We start from the raw sequence: 20377 nt of genomic DNA, 5'->3' as shown, positions 1-20377 counted from the left end.
ATAGCTGGAGGAAAATGATAAATGATATTAGAGACTTAGGATCAAAGACTTAAATGTAGAAAAGTTAGGCTATACTAAACCAGAAAAAAAGATGTGACTCTTGTAAAAACCTTGAGTTGGGAAAAGAAAAACTGAACTAGGGAACACTATACAAGAAAAACATTGATAGGTCAAACTTAAACAAAATTATCCTGTACTTTTTAAATAGTAATTTTTGAATGCAGTAACTCTCACTGTAAAGTGAGAAGGCAAATGACAAACTGGGGAAAGTATTTGCAACATATGATAGGTAAAGTTGCAGTGAAAATAAAGATTAATATCTCCATTGAAAAGTGATTAATGAATGCGCAATTTACAAAAGAAGGAATACAAATATAATGTGAATCAAAGCAACCCAGTTGAAAATAAAGATTTTTCTTCTCCATTTTGCAAATATTAAAAAGAATTTTTGAGAAGAGCTTGAGGAAATGAATTACTCCTACGCGCGTAATGGGAGTATAAATTTATATAACCATTTTGTGTAGAAATTTAGCAAGGTATAGCAAAAGCCTTGAGTGTGTATTCTCTTTAATGTAATAGTTTCACTTTATATACTCATAGGTGGTCACATACCCCATCTATGTCACGTAGAAGACATTCTTTTTAGATACCCAGTATTTGAACCTCCTTCTTCCTTTTGTAGTATCTCCCACTGAGGGAGTCTTACTGGGGTATTTATTTCAGTTGTCTGACTACCTCCTACCTACCCCTGTAGGATGTAAATTCTATAAAGATAAGAATTTTGTTCCCTGTTCCATCCATAGTGTCTAGAATAGGTTATAGCAGGTGCCCAATTAAAAGAACCCAAGTGCCAGTTGCTTTTCCAGCCTCACTTGCAGCTAAGTTGTGGGCAAATGGCTCAGACCCTGTTAGATGAATCTGTAGTAGATTTGGATTCAGGAGTAAGGATATAAAACTCAAGACCTGAAGAGGATCCTTACCCAGCAATAGAATTTGTAGGATGATCAAGGTCCCAGGCATAAAAGGTGTTGCTAAAGCTGCAGCGTGGTGCTCATTAGACCTGTGTTTTGGCATGGTTTCAGACCTTGCTCCTCCTCATATAGATCAGAGGCTGCTTCTTCAGCCTGCCTGATTCTGTGAGTGCCTTAATATTCACTTCTTACGATTTTATTTCATATATTTTTAAAGATTTTATTTATTTATTTTTACAGAGAGGGGTGGGGAGGAAGAAAGAGGGAGAGAAACATCAATGTGCGAGAGAGACATCTATCGGTTGCCTCTCACATGCCCCAACCTGGGAACCTGGCCCGCAACCCAGGCATGTGTCCCAACTGGGAAATGAACCAGTGACCATTCAGTTTGCAAGCTGGCACTCAATCCACTGAGCCACACCAGCCAGGGCTTATTTTCTTAATTTTAAAATTTGAAATGCATGTACAAAAGAATGTGTAAGATGAGTATCATTAAAAGGTAAACATGTTTAACTTCCAGGTTAAGAAATGGACTAGAGCCAGTGCCTTAGAAGATTCCTGTTTCTCCTTTCTGATTATAATATTCCTCCTACCCCCACAGGGTACCACTATCTTGATTTCTTGCTAATCACTGTTTTCTTTATAGATTTACCACATATACATCTATTTCTAAACAATTTATTATTTGGCTTTGGAATCATAGCATGTTTTCTTTGACAACTTAATTCTTTTGGATTGCATTATATGTTTTAGATTCAGACATTGCTATATTCAGCTGGTGTGCACTTGTATGTCTGTACCAGTTTTTATTTGGTGTCCATTCTGGTTGGTCAGTGTCTGTGCTGCCTGGTTTTGAAATATTTTGAAAGTCATCACTGGATTCATTCATTTGTTGTATGTACCTGTATAATATTCTACTGTGTGAATTTACTGCAACTTATTTATCATTCCACTATTGATGAATATTTGAATGTTTTTTTTAGTATTATAAAGAAAGCTACACTGAACACTCTTATAATGTGTCTCTTATTATACACGCATAAGGCCACATATACTCTCTATCTGGGACATATACAAAGGAATGGAATGATTGTCACTAGGTACACACATCTCTGAATTTACTTGGGAATGTCACTGTTGCCAAAATATTTGCCTCAGTTTACACTTCCACCAGCATCCTCCTTGCTTTGCATTCTTGACAGCATCTGGTATCGTCCAGCATATTTCATTGTGGGTTTTGTTTGCTTTTCCTTGACTACTAATAAAGTTGAGTATCTTTTCATAACTTTATGGACTATTTGTGTTTCCTCTGCTATAAAAATGCTGCTTCATACCTTTTGCTCGTTTGTCTATTGGGTTGTCTTTTTTACCAATTTATAGGAATTCTTTAAATATATAGTTGTATGAGTTCAATATGTCTTCTCATTTTGTAGCTTGTTTTTGTACTTTCTTGATGATTGTCTTTTGTCTAACAGAAGTTAATTTTAATGTAATTTAATTTTTTTCCTTAATGCTTTGTCCTTTCCTTAAGAAATCTTTCCCAATGTGGAGATCATGAAGTTTCCTATAGTGTCTTCTAAACAATTTTTAGTTTTGCTTTTCATATTTAAATCTTTTTTAATTCAGATTTTTTTTGTTTGTTTGGCTTCAGATAGGGATTTATTCTTAGTTTATATATTTTATTTTTTTAAGATTTTATTTATTTATTGTTAGAGAGAGGGGAAGGGAAGGAGAGAGAGGGAGAGAAACACCAGTGTGTGATTGCTGCTCGCATGCCCCCCCCCCCCCCGGGGACCTGGCCTGCAACCCAGGCATGTGCCCTGACTGGGAATTGAACCCATGACCCTTTGGTTCCCAGGTCCGTGCTCAATCCACTAGGCTTCACCAGCCAGGGCTATATTTTTAATTTCTGTTGTTAATTTTTTAAAACTAAATTTCCTGATTGTTGCTGGTGTTTTGAAATACAATTGACTTTTGAATACTTTAGATTCTGGCAAGCCTTCTCAATTTATGTTCTTGTAATTTATATGTCAATTTTCTTTTTATTTGCTATGTAGATAGCAATATAATCTGCAAGTGATGACAGTTTTGTTTTTCACATTATAATTTTTATTCCTTTTTACTTTTCTTTAGTGTACTGGTGGGCCTTAAGTACAATGTTCAATAGAAGCCATTTTTTGTTGTTGTACCTAATCTCAGAAGGATTGTTTTCAACTATTAACTATTAAGTTTGATATTTACTTTAGGATTTTGTTTGTTTGTAGATGGACTTTTTTTTAATTGAGAAAGTTCCCTTCTATCTGATTTTCAATGTTGAAATGTTTAATTTTGGAGATTTTTCTGCATTACACTGAGATAATGTTTTTTTCTCTTTTTATCTGTTAATGTGATGATTTATGCCAATATGTATTATTAAACCAATGTTGCTTTCCTTGAATTAAACACAAGTTAGTGTGATATATTTCAATTTTTGTACATTACTGGATCCTGTCTGATAATTTTTTAAAGGATTTTTTACATCTATGTTCATAAGTGGATTGGGTAATGCTCCTTCTTTTATATTCTGGAATAGCTTTTATAAGGCTAAGTTATTTGTTTTTTGAATGTTTGAAAGAACTATTCCATATTGAATATTTGGGCTTTGTACTTTGTGAAATTTTAACTCTCTGATTCAATCTATTTAAAGCTGTGGAACTGCTTAGATTTTTCTTGAGTCATGTTTGATAAGATTTTCTCATTTTCTTATTCCTATCTCCACCCCAAGGAATCTATCTAGTTTCATTTAGGCTTTTCATTTTATTGGCATAAACTTTTCATTGCTCATAATATCTTCTATTTAATTTCTGTAAGTATGTTTCCTATTTCTAAAATTAAATGGCTCCTTTTTGTTTCTTGAATAATCTTACCAGAGGTACATTAACCTTCTGAAACACCAACTTTTGGTTTACTTGATATTTTCTGCTGTATTTTTTTATTTCATTAATATCTTATTCCTTTTTATTTCTTCCTACTTTCTTTGGGCTGATTATGCTGTTATTTCTTCAACTTCTGAAGTTGGATGCTGAACTCATTCTTTTTGAGACTTAAAAAATTTTTAAAGATTTGTTTATTTTTAGAGAGGGTGATGGGAGGGAGGAAGAGTGGGAGAAAAACATCGATGTGGCAGAGATACATTGATTGGCCTGCAACCCAGTCATGTGCAGCACTCAGTCCACTGAGCCACACCAGCCAGGGCAAGGCTTTAAACAATTTAATGAAGTATGTTAGTCTATATTTTCTTCTTAATATTTCTTTAGTTGTATTCTTCAAGTTTTGGCAAGAAGTACTAATATTTTGTCATTTTACAGTTCTGATATTTTATATTTCCCATTACTATTTATTTGACCCTTAAGTTGTTTAGGAAAATATTTTATATTTCTAAACTTACAGTATTTTTATAGTTAGCTTTCTGTTATTAATTTCTAACTTAATTGTGTTATACTTGGAGAATGTAGTCTATATCTATTTGATAATATGTTTAGGCTTGCTTTAAGGACTAAGCTATGTGACCCATTATCATAAACATACACTTTGTTTTTATATCATATGAAGTATTTATATATGTCCATTTTATCAGGTTTGCAAATTGTGTTGTTTAAATCTCCTGTATTGTTTTTGATTATTTTATTTCCTGTTCTTTGAATTACTGTAACAGGTTAAAAAACTCCTGCTCTAATGTAGATTTGTTAGTGTCTCCCTATGGTCCTGTCAGTTTTTACTTTACATGTATTTTCAGGCTACCTTTTTGGGTAGATATGAATTCAGATATTTTGGGTTAATTGAACATTTTCATGTTTTGTAGTGATCCTCTTTATCTGTAGTAATGCTATTTGCCTTAACATCTATTTGCCAGTATTAACACAGCCACACCGTCTTTCTTTTGGCTGGTATTTGCATGGCATATGTTTTTCTGTGTATCACAGTGGAAACTGTGTCTTTATATGTTAGATGTGGTTTATAATGTGAAAATAGTAGGATCTTATTTTTATCCAGTCTGACATGTGTATTTTATCTGGAGAGTTAAGCCTATATTCACTTAATGTAATTCTGATATACTTTTTTTTCTTCAGATGTTCTTTATATTTGTCTCTTTCTATTTCACTTCCTCTTGATTTTGAGGATTGCTTGTATTTTTTATTCTCTTCTTATATTTTTCTCTGTCTTTGTATAGAAATTATATGATAGATTTCTAGCCATATATTAGTGTGCTTATTTCAACATGAATACTCCACAAAGTTCAAAGTTAATAATTTTTCTTCTTCCCAAAGAGTTCAGGTACTTCAAAAGTTTTAAGTCTGGTCACCCCTTTTTATAGTTATTCCTATCCTGTTCCATCTCTTCCCCTACCCCAATTAGGCACCAAAAAATGTTTAGCACTTTTTTCATGTTTAAATTTATCCACATACTTACTGGTATCTTGTAAGACTATTCCTTGTTGTGCTTCAGAACATTTTCTTTTGCTTAAAGTAGCACAGCTATTACTTTCTTCAAATAAGGGTCTGTTATTGACCAACTGTCTCAACTTTTGTCTGAAAATTTATTTCAGCTTTGTTTTTAAAAGTTATTTCACTGGGTGTAGGATTCTGGGTCAACAGTTGCTTTTGTTAAACACAATTGTTAATATTACTTAGTCTTATGTTCTACCAATGAGAATTCAGTTGGCCATTAGTTGCTATTCATTTGAAGGTGATTTGTCTTATTTCTAGCAGGTTTAAAAATATCTTTTCTTCAATGTTCTGTAGTTTTACTATGAGGTGTCCAGTTAGGGATTTCTAGGACTTCACTGATTTCAAGGATTGATGATTTGGAAAGCTCTCAGCCTTGTCTCTTCAAATATTGCCTCTTTCTCATTCTTTCTATCACATCCTAATGTAATGCTGATTAGATACAGTTTTTTTCTTTCTCCTTGGCTGTTAATTTCTTTTCTATATACTCTATCTATGGCTATATTCCTGGATAAATTAGTTAACTAAGCCTCTTTTAGCAAAACCCCGACAAGAGTGATTTTAGTGGAGTAATAGGCTCATAAGCTAGATTAATCTGAAGTGACAAGAGAGTGAGAGGTAGAACATCCACCATAGTTAACTCACTGTGGGAGCTTCTTCTGAAGGAAGCAGAGAAGTAGAAGCAGTTAGGAGACAGTTGGGATCCTTTTTTAATACAGAAGAGAGGGGCTTTCAGCCAAGATGGAGGTGTAGGTAGATATGCTTAGCCTCCTCCCACAACCAAAAGAAGGATAGCAACCAATTTACACACACACACACACACACACACACACACACACACACACACACCCGAAAAGCAAACTGCGTGGAAGTCGACAGCCGAGGAGTTAAAGAGGAAACATTCACCCACAGCGGTAGGAGGGGCAGAAACAGGCAGCTGGGGCAGAGAAGACGTGTGGCAAGGCAGTGGCTGGCAGGCCAGGCGGTCAGTCCCACATTCACATGCGGATAAAGTGGGAAGAACAACTGGGGAGCAAGACGGACCACACAACCCAGGGTTCTAGTGTTGGAAAATAAAGCCTCAAGACCTCGGCTGTAAAAACCTGTAGGGGTGACAGTGGCAGGAGAAACTGCTAGTCTCGCAGGAGAGTTCATTACAGGGGCCCATGGGGTCCCAGAATGTACACAAGCCCATCCACCTGGGAATCAGCACCAGGGCAGCACCTGAAAGAGCACAGTTGGCTTGAGGGCAGTGGGGGAAGTGACTGAAAGTGGGGGGAAAGCAGAGCAAGCAGCATTGTCCCCTCTGTAACCGCTCTCCCACATACAGTGACACAACACAGAGAAGCGGGATGCCTCACCCTGGTGAGTCCCTAAGGCTCTGCCCCTTACAGTGGGGTAGGTGTGCCAAGACAAAGAAGTATGGCCCCAAGAAAAAACAGATCAAAACTCCAGAAAAAAAACTAAGTGACAAGGAGGTAGCCAACCTATCAGATAGAGAGTTCAAAACACTGGTAATCAGGATGCTCACTGAAATGATCGAGTACAGCCACAAAATGAAGAAGTGAAGGCTATGCAAAGTGAAATAAAGAAAAATATATGGAGAACCAACAGTGAAAGATGGGAAACTGGTACTCAAATCAATGATTTGGAACAAAAGGGAGAAGTAAACATCCAACCAGAACAGAATGAAGAAACAAAAATTCAAAAAAAATGAGAGGATTAGGAACATCTGGGACCATTCTAAACTTTCCAACATCCAAATCATAGGGATGCTGAAAGGAGAAGAGGAAGCCCAAGAAATTGAAAATGTATTTGAAAAAATAATGAAGAACTTTAATCCGGCAAAGGAACTAGACATACTAGTCCAGGAAGCTCAGAGAGTCCCAAAGAAGTTGGATCCATAGAGGAACACACCAACACACATATTTAAGTTACCCAACATTAAGAGAAGGAGAAAATCTTAAAAGCAGCGAAAGAAGAGAATTAGCTACAATGGATTTCCCATAAGACCATCAGCTGGTTTCTCAAAAGAAACCTTGCAGGCAAGAAGGGGCTGGAAAGAAGAATTCCAAGTCAGGAAAGGCAAGGACCTACATCTAGTGTCACTCCATCCAGCAAAGCTATCTTTTAGAGTGAAAGGAATAAAATCAAGTTAAAGGAGTTCATCATCATCAAGCCCTTATTATAGGGAAGTTAAAGGAACTTATCCAAGAAAAAGAAGATTAAAACTATGAACAATAAATGACAACAAACACAAGTATCAATACCTGAACCAACAAAAACAAAAACTAACTAAACACAAACAGACCAGGATCAGAATCACAGAAATGGAGATCACATGGAGGGTTATCAGTGGGGAGGGGGAGAGTGGGGGAAAGGGTACATGGAATAAGTATGAATGGTAGGTACAAAATAGACAGGGGGAGGTTAAGAATAGTATAGGAAATAGAGGAGCCAAAGAACTTATATGTACAACCCATGGGCATGAACTAAGAGGGTAAGGGAAAAGCTGCAGGGAATGAGGGTACCAGGCAGAGGGGTATAAATGGGAGAAAAAGATTGGGACAACTGTAATGCATTAATCAATAAAAGATACTAAAAAAAGAGAGAAGATGATATCCATAGGAGTGATCTTGTAGAGGAGGAAAACTTGATGATGTAGAATAGAAGAGATAATTTTGGAGTCATATCTCTGAGAGAAAAGGAACTAGGTCCAAATTTTTCAAGTCTGTACTTCATTTGTGTTTTTGTACCACACCTTGTATTTTTCAGTTTGATTCGGGTTTCATTTTTTTAATGTTTTACTTTTTATGCTATTACAATTGTCCCAGTTTTGCGCCCTTCAGTCCCTTCCATCCAGCTCATCCTACACTTCCATAGTCAGACCCTACCCTGTTGACCATGTCTATGGGTCCCTCATATATGTTCCTTTACTAATGCCTTTATCTTCTTTCAAACAGTCCCCACCTCCCTCCTCCCCTCTTATTATGGCTGCCAGTCTATTCCATGATTCTGTTGCCTCTGGTTCTGTTTTGCTCATTAGGTTATTTGGTTCATAGATTCCTCTCATAAGTGAGATCATGTGGTATTTGTCTTTTACCAACTGCCTTGTTTCACTTAACTTAGTAGTTTCCAGATCCATCCATGCAGTCACAAAAGGTAGGAATTCCTTCTTTTTTTCTGCTGTGTTACTACATATTTCCATTGTGTAAACATACCATAGTTTTTTAATCCACTTATCTATTGATGGACATTCAGGCTATTGTAAATAATGCTGCTATGAACATAGAAGTTCATAAATTCTTTTGAATTTGTGTTTTGAGTTTCTTAGGGTATATTCTGAGCAGTGGAATTGCAGGGTCAAAAGGTAATTACATTTTTAATTTTTTGAGGAAATTCCATACTGTTTTCCTCAGTAGCTGCACCAGTCTGCCAACAATGCACTAGGGTTCCTTTTTCTCCATAACCTCACCAGCACTTGTTGTTTGTTGATTTATTAATGACGGCCATTTTGGCAGGTGTGAGGTAATATCTCATTGTGGTTTTAGTTTTCATCTCTGATGGCTAGTGATGTTGAGCATCTTTTCATATGCCCTCCTTGAAGAAGTGTCTGTTCAGGTCCTTTGCCCATTTTTATTGGATAGTTTGTCTTTCTGGTGTTGAGTTGTGTGAGTTCTTTATATATTTTGGAGATCAAACCCTGTCGGATATATCATTGGCAAATATGTTCTCCCATACAGTCAGTTCCTTCTCCTTTTGATGTTGGTTTCTTTAGCCATGCAGAAGCTTTTAAATTTGATATAGTCCCATTTGTTTATTTTTTTCTTTATTTCCTTTGCCCTAGGTCAGGGGTGTCCAACTCATTTTCACCAGGGGCCACATCAGCCTCTCGGTTGCCTTCAAAGGGCCAAATGTAATTTTAGGACTGTATAAATGTAACTACTCCTTAACTGTTAAGGGGTTGAAATTACATTCGTTGAAAGTAAAACATCTCTTCAATAAATGGTGTTGAGAGAACTGACTTGTACATGCAAAAAAATGAACCTAGACCACCAAGTTACACCATACACTAGAATAAACTCAAAGTGGATAAAAGACTTAAATATAAGTTGTGATACCATAAAAGTCCTAGTGGAAAATATAGACAGTAAAATTTCAGATATCTCACATAGCAATGCTTTTTGCCAATATATCTCCTAGGGCATTCATTGTATGCTCATGTCCCCTTTGTCAAATATTAATTAACCATAAAGACATGGGTTTATTTCTGGGCTCTCTATTCTGTACCATTGATCCATGTGTCTGTTCTTATACAAGGACCAGACTGTTTGTACCACCCCTTTTAAAGATTAGTGAAAGGGACTTTTCTTTATAATCAGGCCTTGCAGTCAGTTTAGTTAAACAGGTGTCATTCACTTACCCATTTAGTCACTCAAGCAATAAATATTCAATTTGCCTTTTATGTATCAGGCACTGTGTTAGGCTCTGGGAACCAAATTATAACAACATAAACACAATCCATGCCCTCATGAAACTTATAGGTTACTGGGGGTGGTGGGTGGGGGTGATTCAGGCCAAGGACTTTAAAGGAGAAGTACAGGATTGTATGGGAGCATATAATAAGGAACTTAATCTTTTAACCCTATTTTGATATAGTAAAGCAGGAACATTTAAAGTATTCCCAAAGAATGAGTTAGTTAGCCAGACAAATTCTGGGAAGCATTCCTAGAGAGAAGAGCATAATTGAAGGCCCTATTATAGCAGGGAACTTACGGAGGCTTAGGAATTGAAAGAAGACTAGAGCATAATGAATGGAAGACGAGATGAACTTCGGAGGGATACTGGGTACCAAATAGTACAGAATCATAAGAATTTTAGACTACCCTGCGAGTACTAGGGAAGGATGGAAGGTACTTAAGCAGAGTAATGACAGAATCCATCTTTGTAATATTTTTGTTATAAAGGTGTAGACACAAAGCTGGAGCCTGATGTGATTAAACTTTAATTAACTCTCCTTTTTCAAATTATTTGTTTACTTAGCTGTTAAGCATGGCTTCCTCAGTGAGACATAAATGGAAGTTGCTTTGGAATTAATAAAATGGTTTTCTCTGTGTGTGTGTGTGTGTGTGTGAGAGAGAGAGAGAGAAGAGAGTTACAGTAGAGAGAGAGAGATTGAGGGGGTGTGGACAGCAGAGATACCTGGTAGTCAAGATATTATTTTTAAAATTTGACATAGCAATGAGAAATTAGCTAAATCTACTTAGAATGTTAATAATTCATGTATCACGCAGTACTAGTAATTCTTAAACTGCTATTTTTTACATTTGACTATTTTTGAATTATTCCAAGAAATGACATTTAAGGATTTGTTTCAACCCATAAATTCTTTACTTAATGTAAATAAGATTATTAGTCTGTTCTTATTTCTTTTCTCAACATAACTGTCAGAATGTACTATTCTAATTATGTTATTGGCTTCTTTAGAGATTGTTCAGAGTTATCGTTAGGACTAGTTAAATTTATCTTAAGCTTTAGAGTCTGTTTGTTTTGGGTTGGCCAAAAAAGTCTGTTCAGTCTTTTCTGTAAAAGAAAAGGCACACTTTTCATTTTCATCAATCACTATTGATTTGGATGCTTGGAGTGTGTTGGCTATCTCCCATGTGGTATAACATTGATTTTTCTCAATTACTGTCTCAGTTTGATCGCTATCAACTTCAACTTGTCTACTCTACTGTGGAGCATCATCCAGCGAGAAATCTCCAGCACAAACTTCGAAAACCACTTTTGACATGTTCAGTCAGTCACAGCACCTTCTCTGTACACTGCATAAATCTTTTTTTGGCATTGTATATGTGTTTTTACCTTTCTTTTTATTATTTATTAGAGGGGAAGGAGAGAGGAGAGAAACATCTGTATGGTTGCCTCTTCTCCCTGCGCTGCTGGTTTACCTTCTGAAATAATAAAGCATAATATAATGAAAATGTTGCTTATTTTCTTCCATCTTCAGTATTAAATTGGCTACACAAATATTCACCAATTCTGATGTTTTTTTAATGCCCACTGATATGACAGCTGTCACCATACAGTCGGATATAATTGTTTTAATGAAGTTAAAGACAACAAAGTGTTACTAGAGCCATCTTACCGAAAAAATGTAACAAACTTTTTGGCCAACCCCAAAATAAATACCTAACACTATGTCTTGCACACAGTACCTAATAATAAACACCTAATACTGTGTCTTGTACATAGTTGGCACTCAAAAATATCTTCAGTGAATCAATATATCTGATAGTTATCTTTTTTAAATTTTAGTTTTCAATTGCAGTTCATAATCAATATCATTTTGTATTAGCGTCAGGTGTGCAGCCTAGTGGTTAGACAATCATACTTTACAAAGTGTTCCTCCCAGTAGTTTCCCTATCTGTACCTTACATTCCCATGACTATTGTATTTTTTTTACTTATTTATTTTTAAGGATTTTATTTATTTATCTTTAGAGGGGAAGGGAAGGAGAGAGGGAGAGAAATATCAATGTCTGGTTGCCTCTCCTGCATCCCCTGCTGGGAACTGGCCTGCAGCCCAGGCATGTGCCCTGATTGGGAATTGAACCGTGATCCTTTGTTTCGCAGGCCCGTGCTCAGTCCACAGAGCTACACCAGCCAGGGCTCCCAGGACTATTTTATAACTACTAATTTGTACTTCTCATCCCTTCACTTTTTTCACTCTGTCTCCCCAGCCCACTCCTTCTGGCAGCCATCAGTCTGTCCTTTGTATTTTCAATTTTGCTTGTTTATTTTATTCATTAGATTCCACGTATAAGTGAAATCATGGTGTTAGTCTTTCTCTGTCTGACTTATTTTACTTAGCATAATACCTTTAGATTTATCCATACTGTTGCAATTGGTAAGATTTCACTTTTTTTCTGATACAATGCTCTTAATTACGTCTGATAAAATTTCCTTCCTTAATTCCCTCCCTTCACACAAACATATTGCCTTTATTTGATACTCATTTTCTCCCAGCCTTGATAGTCTTCAGTGTTCTACTCTTGAGTATTATTATTTTGCTGTTTTCCCTTACTCAAAATCTCTTTTTAAGGTTTAATTGTCCTCAGTCTTTTTGTTAAGATTCATGTTCTTGCTATTTTGTATTCTAAACCTTTGTTTGCCCATTTTCTCTTAGAAAATGTCTTTTTTTCTTTTCTCATTTGATCTAACTTAATTTATATTGAAAACAACTTTTGAGCCTGCTTTTTGTGTTTTGCAGTATTTTAATTGCAGGTTTTCCCATCCTGAGGAACTATTGAATTGTTACTATGCATTTGACAAATATAATTTTATATATTCTATGTTTTTAGTCTATTGAAGACAATGAAGTATATTTGCCTAATGATGAAATTTGGACCTATGATATTGATAGTGGGTTGTGGTAAGTAATTTTAAATTGTAGAATGTTGAGTCTTAATACGTGTTATAAATATTTTCATAGACTTGGGAATTTACAGCCCTGCTTAGAACATAGTGCAACATCTATTTCTCCCTTTCATTTTCTTTCAATGTTTTATTTTCTCTGGCTCTTCATTTCCCCTGCTCCCTTCCTCTCTCCACTATTTGTCCTTTACCATTCCTCATAATTCTAAGGCTGTCTCTGAAGGTTTTGTTCTGCTAATTAATTCTCGATTCTGGCGACACATGCGAAGATTTTGTAATTTTCCAGTACATCGAAAAACCTGTATGGCGGATCTTAGAATTTTTGCAGTATTAGCTACCATTATATTTTAATTGTCAGTGACAATTTTCATTTAAAAAGGACTCAAGGGATTCAAAGGGAATTTTACTTTGCCTTTTGGAAAGTTATGAAATTCCATGTTATTCTTGCTGCAGGACAATGCACCTCATGGAAGGAGAACTCCCTACCTCCATGTCAGGAAGCTGTGGTGCTTGCATTAATGGAAAGCTGTACATTTTTGGAGGATATGATGACAAAGGATACAGCAATCGAGTAATACATTTTTTCAATTCAGGAGTGCAGCAAAATGTGTAATAATTAGTGTATCAATTCACATCACAAATTTACAAATATTTTAAAAAGAAGATACATATAGAAAATCTTGTGTTTATGATTATAAGGTTTTAGAGTGAAAATGAAGTGGTGCTTTTTTTCCATGTCTTTCTGTTACAGAATTAACTACATACCTAATTGATATCTATAGGGCAAGAGAATGATGGGAAAAGATCTATTTCAGTATGTTTCATATATCATTTTTTGCTTCTAAAACAGTCTCACTTTCATTAGCTCCATAGTTAAAATTTTACTTGTTAGAAAGAAAAAAGTAATATTATTATCTTTTGGATCACATAATCCTCAGATATAGATTTAATTTTCAAGTGCCCTGTCTGTTAATGGTGTTCTCTTTTTTTAAAGCTTTATTTTGTTAATTTGCGAACCAGAGATGGAACCTACATTTGGGAAAAAATCACCAAGTTTGAAGGAAAACCACCCACACCACGTGATAAACTTTCTTGCTGGGTATATAAAGACAGGTAATGCATCAAAATCATCTCACTAGCCACACTTACATGAGGATCATAGCTTGAGGCCAAAGTCAAGAAAACTTGAGAGTCTGATTTGTTTCAACATATAATTACAAACTTTTTAAAAAATCCTCACCCGAGGAGGTGCTGTTTTATTGCTTTAGAGAGTGGAGGGGGATGTGGGGTGGGGACGCGGGGTGAGAGAGAAAGAGAGAGGGCGGGGGAGAGGGAAACATTGATTGGAGAGACAGACATCGCCCCTGAAACATTGATTGGCTTAGGTGTCGCAACCTACTGAACCTGCAACCTAGATATGTGCCCTGACCAGAGTAAACTCCACAGCCTTTCAGCATCTGGGAGGGTGCTGCACCCAACTGAGCCACATGGGCCAGGGCCAAACTTGTTTTGATGCTTAATGGTAACAGCAGTTTTAAATCCTAGAAACCTAAGTAATAAAAATAAACCTGTAGAAGCAACTATAAATTAAAAATAAATTAAAATTTAAAACACCACATAGTTAATTTATAGTTTAATAGTTTATTAGAGTTTCTAGTGAACACTAATAAACTTTATAACGTATAGTTTAATAGTTTATTAACTTATTGATTAAAAAATTTGAATAATACATTCACAGGATTCATACCGTATTTTAAAATATTGCAGTGAAAGCTTTGGCTCCCACTTCTACCCCTGCTCCCCCATGCACAAATAGCTACTTCTCTTTATATCTTTTGTATTCTATGGTAATGGTTTCCAAAATTGTGTGTCATTGGAATCACCTGATGATCTTTTAAAAATTCCAAAGCCCAGGTGATACCCCAGAATAATTAAATTACAGTGTCTAGGAGTATGATTATTTTGAAGTTCCTCAGGTGGTCACAAGGTGCAGACAAGTTTGGAAACCACTGCCGTCAGTGTTACTTTATGCAAATAGAAGCAAGTATGTATGTGTGCATATGTATTCCTCTTTTTGCCCCTCCTCCTCACATGAATGTCAGTATACTCTCTATACACTGTGGGCACTCTGCTACTTCTTTTAGTTAAAAGTGAAGTGGAATTCCTGGCTGGTGTAGCTCAGTGGATTGAGCACGGGCCTGTGAACCACACGATCGTGGTTCGGTTCCCAGTCAGGGCACAGGCCTGGGTTGCAGGCCAGTTCCCAGCAGGGGACACATGGGAGGCAACCATACATTGATATTTCTCTCCCTCTCTCCTTCCCTTCCCCTCTAAAGATAAATAAATATTATTTTTAAAAAAGTGAAGTGGAGATCTTTCATCTTTCTGTATCCCTAGTTAGAAAGCTTGTTCTCTGTGGGTTGTTGTTGTGGGGGTTTTTGCACTTTTATAGTATTCTCCTCTGTGATTATATATGCCATTGTTTGTTTAACCTTTACCCTGTAGGTTGTTTCAAGTCCCTTACTATTACAAATTATGCCTTAATGGATATCTTTGTGTGTGTGTGTGTATGTGTGTGTGTGTGTACATACCAGATAGATCTACTGAGTGAAATTCCAGAATTAGGTGGCTGGGTCAAAAGGTAATGCATTTATAATTTTGTAGATGCTAAGGTCGTTATGGCTACTGTAGCAAGGAACCATAAACTGAGTGGCTTCAACCACAGATATATATTGTCTCACAGTTCTGGAGGCTAGAAGTCTGAGATCAAAGTGTCAGCAGGGTTCATTCATTCCCTGGGTTTTGAGGAAGAATCTATTCCATGCCTGTCCCCTAGTTGCTGATGATTATTGGCGGCCTTCGGTGTTCCTTGGCATGTAGATCGCTCTCCTGTCTCTCTGCTTCACTTTCACAGTAGTGTTCTGCCAGTGTGTACTTCTCTGTCTCATCTTAACTTGACTGCTTCTGTAAAGACCTTATTTTCAAATCAGGTCACATTCTGAGATATTGGGGAATAACACTTCAACATACAAATTCTGGGAGGACACAATTCAACGCATAAGAATAAATTTTGCAAATTTTTCCTCCATAGAGGTTGTGCTGTTTTATATTTCAACAATGGAATGCTTATTTCTCCACAGTCTTGCCAAGAGTTTGCAAACAAATGTAGATTTTTTGTTTTGCTAACTGAGAAGTGATGTTTCAGTGATATTTTGATTTTCATTAAAAACATATTTTTGTGGGTTTAAATGTATTTTCATATGCTTAAAGGAAATTTTTATTTTATTTTTCTCTAGACTGATCGTGTCCTTCACTAATTATTTTCTATTGTTGGCATTTATAATCTCAGTTGCTAGAAGTTTCTATCGTTATGTGTTAAAGAGATTAGTGTTTGTGCAATATGAAATTTTTTCCAGTTTTGTCACCCTCTTTTGACTTTACTTAAAAGTGTGCTCTGTATACATTAAACAAACAGCTTTTCAAAACTTCGATTTAGATAAACTTATCAATAATTTATTTTGTGGCTTCTGGATTTTGAGCCTTGATTGTAAAGTCTTTTTCCACTCTAAGATTATAATCTAATTCTCCCATATTTTCTTCTGGTGCTTTTTAAATTTAATTTTTCCATTTAAATCATTAATTCATTCTGGGACTTATCCTGTGAATGGTGTGAGATATGGATTCAGGTTTATTTTTTTTGAATGACTATCTCATCTCTAACTCAGTTATTTCAGATTCTACTTTTATTATGTATTTATTTATTTTTTAATATTTGGATCTACTTTTAGGTTTTATTCTATTTTGTTTATTTTGTCTCTGTTAATGCACAAATACTTCATTAGTTTAGAGACTGAAGTGTTACAGAACATTTTTATAGAACTAGTACACCTTAAATAATTATCACAAAGTGTACACACTTATATAATTGCTACCCAAATAAAGAAACAGAATATTATTCGCACTTTAGAAACCCTCCTTATGTCCACTACTTACTGCTGTGCTCAGACTCCTTTCAAGAGAAAACCATTATCCTAATGTCTAACATCCTGTATTATTTATTATTTTTGTGTCATATATGGAATCATACAGAATTTATTCTTTTATTCATATTATATTTTTGAGATTCATCCATGATGTTTTGTCTACCTATAGTTTTCTTTCTTTCCTATATGTTATTCTGTTAAGTACAATACTACACAGTATATTTATTCATTCTACTATTGACAGATGTTTAGGTCATTTTCACTTTTTAACTCTTCGGAGTAATATGAATATTCTTCTGTGTGTTTTTGTACATAAAGGTATACATTTCCATTGGGTATATCTTTCTTCATTCTCTTAATGGTCTAATCTGATTTTAATATAGTATAATTTACTAATCTTTTCTTTATGATTAGTGCTTTTGTACCCTAGCAACTTTTCATTCCCCAAGGTCCTGAGATATTCTTATGTTATCTTTTAAAACATTCATTATTTTACGTTATCCATTCCTATCCACAGTCCACCTGGAATTGTTTTTTGTGGTATGAGGTAAAGGTCAGGTTTCTTTTTTTAATCCTTACCTGAGGATATGTTTATTGATTTTAGAGAGAGTAGAACGTGGGAAGAGAGAGAGATTGATGTGAGAAACATCAATCAGTTGCCTCCTATACACGCACCCTGACTGGGATTGAACCCACCACCTAGGTGTGTTCCCTGATTGGCAGCTGAACCCACACGCAGCCTTTTGGTGTAGAGCTGACACTCCAACCAACTGAGCCACCTAGCCAGGGGAGGGGTCAGGTTTTATTTTTCCATTTGGATAACCAACCGGACAACCAGTCGATCCAGCAGCATTGACTGCCCTGATCATACTTTCTCCTTTGCTTTGAGGTACCACTTTTGCAACAAATTAAGTGTCCATATGTGGAAGGGGTGTTTATTGACTGGACATCAAACCCACAACCTTGACATATCAGGACAAGGCCCTAACCAACTGAGCTACCAGGCCAGGGCTAATTTGTATTTTTTTATATATTTGTATTTCAGATATAAATCTTGCTTGGTTGTAACAAGTATTTCAACATACTGTTGATTTCTGTTAGCAGACATTTAGAATTTTTTACGAAGAGTAATGGATAACTTTGTCTACTTGTTTGTCTAATGGATAACTTTGTCTAATGGATAACTGTCTTTGATTTGTTTCTGGATGTTAATTTTTTGTCATAACAGTTTGGAAAAAGCATTATAGGAACTGATGCTTGAAATAAAACTGAACTCTGAGCTTTGGGTAGGCTTGCATAAAGAAAGCATCTTTGTGAACAATTAGGAGAAATGAAGTATGTTTCTGTAAACCACTAGGTTAGGGTTTTCTACTTTTGTCTTTCCAGGACTTAATGGACCCCAAATCTACAAAGTATTTTTGGTTCCTTAAAGTTTTTCTAGTTTGTGTATACAAGAAACTGGTAACAGTGTTTGTCTAGGCAGGAGAATTGAGCGAGAGTAGAAGGGAGACTTACTTTTTATTGTAGCTTTTTTAAAAGGTTGTGGTAAAATATATATAATATAAAATTTGCCATTTTAATCATATTTAAGTGTACAATGCAGTGGCATTAATTACATTCACAGTCCTGTTCAACCATCATCATTATCTGGTTTTAAAACTTTTTATAACTCTAAATCAGAAACTTATGGTAGTGTTCATCCCTAGGTATCTATGGGGGGCAAAATCTGCCAGTACTCAAGTCCTGTATAAAAAATGGTGTGGTATTTGTATATAACTTATGCACATCCTTTATATACTTTGCCCTGTACCACCTCTGCCACCATCATTACCCCCTTTAGTCCATGGGTCATACATATAAGTTCTTTGGCTTCTTCATTTTCCATACTATTAACATCTTCTGTCTATTTTGTACCTACCATTTATGCTTCTTGTTCTGTGTACCTTTTCCTCCATTCTCACCCTTCCTCCACCCTGCTAATAATTTATTTCTGTCAATCTCTTCATGTTCTAGTTATTTGACTAGTTCATTTTCTGTTTTTTAGGTTCAGCTGTTTGTTTGTTGTCATTTTACTGTTTGTATTTTTTATCTTCTTTTTCTTAAATTAGTCCCTTTTACATTCCCTATAATAAGGGCTTGGTGATGATGAACTCCTTTGACTTGACCTTATCTGGGAAGCACTTTATCTGCCCTCCCATTCTAAATGACAGCTTTGCTGGATAGAGTAATCTTGGCTGTAGGTCCTTGCCTTTCATGACTTGGAATACTTCTTTCCAGCCCCATCTTACCTGCAAGGTTTCTTTTGAGAAATCAGCTGGTAGTCTAACAGGAACTGCTTTTTAAGTAACCCTCTGCTTTTCTCTTGCTGCTTTTAAGATCCACTCCTTATCTTTAATCTTGGGTAATGTAATTATGATATGTCTTGGTATGTGCCTCCTTTAGTCCAACTACTTTGGGACTCTCTGAACATCCTGGACTCCCTGAAAGTCTATTTTCTTTGCCAGATTGGAGAAGTTCTCCTTCATTATTTTTTCAAATAAGTTTTCAGTTTCTTGGTCTTCCTCTTCTCCTTTTGGCACCCCTACTATTCTGATGTTGGAACATTTAAAGTTGTCCTGGAGGTTCTCAAACCTCTCCTCATTTTTTTGAATTCTTGTTTCTTCATTCTGTTCTGGTTGAATGTTTCTTTCTTCTGCTCCAAACCCTTGATTTGAGTTCTGGTTTCCTTCCTGTCACTGTTGGCTCCTTGTACATTCTTCTCTTTCATATAATGCAACCTTCATTGCTGCCTGGGTCTTTTTTATGTTGTTGAAGTACCCAGAGAGTTCCTGGAGCATCCTGATAACCAGTGTTTTGAACTGTACATCTGATAGGTTGGCTGTCTCTTCATCGCTTAGTTGTATTTTTTCTGGAGCTTTGATCTGTTCTTTCATTTGGGCCTTTTTTTTTTGAGTCTTAGTGTGCCTGTTACGTAGTAAAGGGTGGAGCCTTAGGTGTTCACCAGGGCAGGGCCACCCACATTGTGGCACTGTATGTTGGGGAGAAGCCTGAGAGAGAACAGTGCCACTTGTTCCTCTTTCTGCTGGTTTTCAGTCACTTCCCCTGATATCCACAATCAAGTTGGGCCCTTCTGGTGCTATTCCTGGGTGGGTGGGTATGTTCTAGGATTCTCTGGGTCTCTCCAGCGAACTGTCCTGTGATGCTGGGAGTTTCTCCTGCTGCCCCCTCAACCCCCACGGGTGTTTTCAGTCAAAGGTTTTGAGGCTTTATTTCCCCACACTGAAACCCTGGGTTGCTCAGTCTGTCTTGGTTCCTAGTTGTTTTTCCCAGCTTATCTGCACGCGAATGTGGGACTCGGAGGTCCACCAGCTACCGCCTTGCCATAAGTCCTCTCTACCTGGCTGCCCATTTCTGCCCCTCATACCAGTCTCGATGAATGTTTCTTCTTTTAACTCCTTGGTTGTCAGATTTCTATACAGTAAAATTTTCTGTCAGTTCTGATT

At 36.2% G+C, this 20377-nt stretch overlaps 1 protein-coding gene across 4 annotated transcripts in view; it reads left to right on the top strand.

Annotated features, from left to right (window-relative positions):
- The window catches only part of KLHDC1 (kelch domain containing 1), an 81191-nt gene that overhangs the window by 9877 nt on the left and 50937 nt on the right, over nucleotides 1-20377 (top strand). For all 4 annotated transcript variants that reach the window (XM_053656882.1, XM_053656880.1, XM_053656879.1 and 1 more), the window contains exons 2-4: nucleotides 12819-12889; nucleotides 13345-13462; nucleotides 13886-14004. In XM_053656882.1, coding sequence (XP_053512857.1) covers nucleotides 13349-13462; nucleotides 13886-14004 — 233 coding nt within the window. In that variant the 5' untranslated portion in view covers nucleotides 12819-12889; nucleotides 13345-13348. The remainder of the gene's footprint in view (nucleotides 1-12818; nucleotides 12890-13344; nucleotides 13463-13885; nucleotides 14005-20377) is intronic.

This window comes from Artibeus jamaicensis, unplaced genomic scaffold (assembly GCF_021234435.1).
Source record: "Artibeus jamaicensis isolate MK-2021 breed Jamaican fruit bat unplaced genomic scaffold, CSHL_Jam_final scaffold_286, whole genome shotgun sequence".
In the NCBI taxonomy this organism is placed as follows: Eukaryota; Metazoa; Chordata; class Mammalia; order Chiroptera; family Phyllostomidae; genus Artibeus; species Artibeus jamaicensis.
The sequence above is the reverse complement of the archived record's forward strand: the minus strand, read 5'-3'. Positions and strand labels throughout refer to the sequence as shown.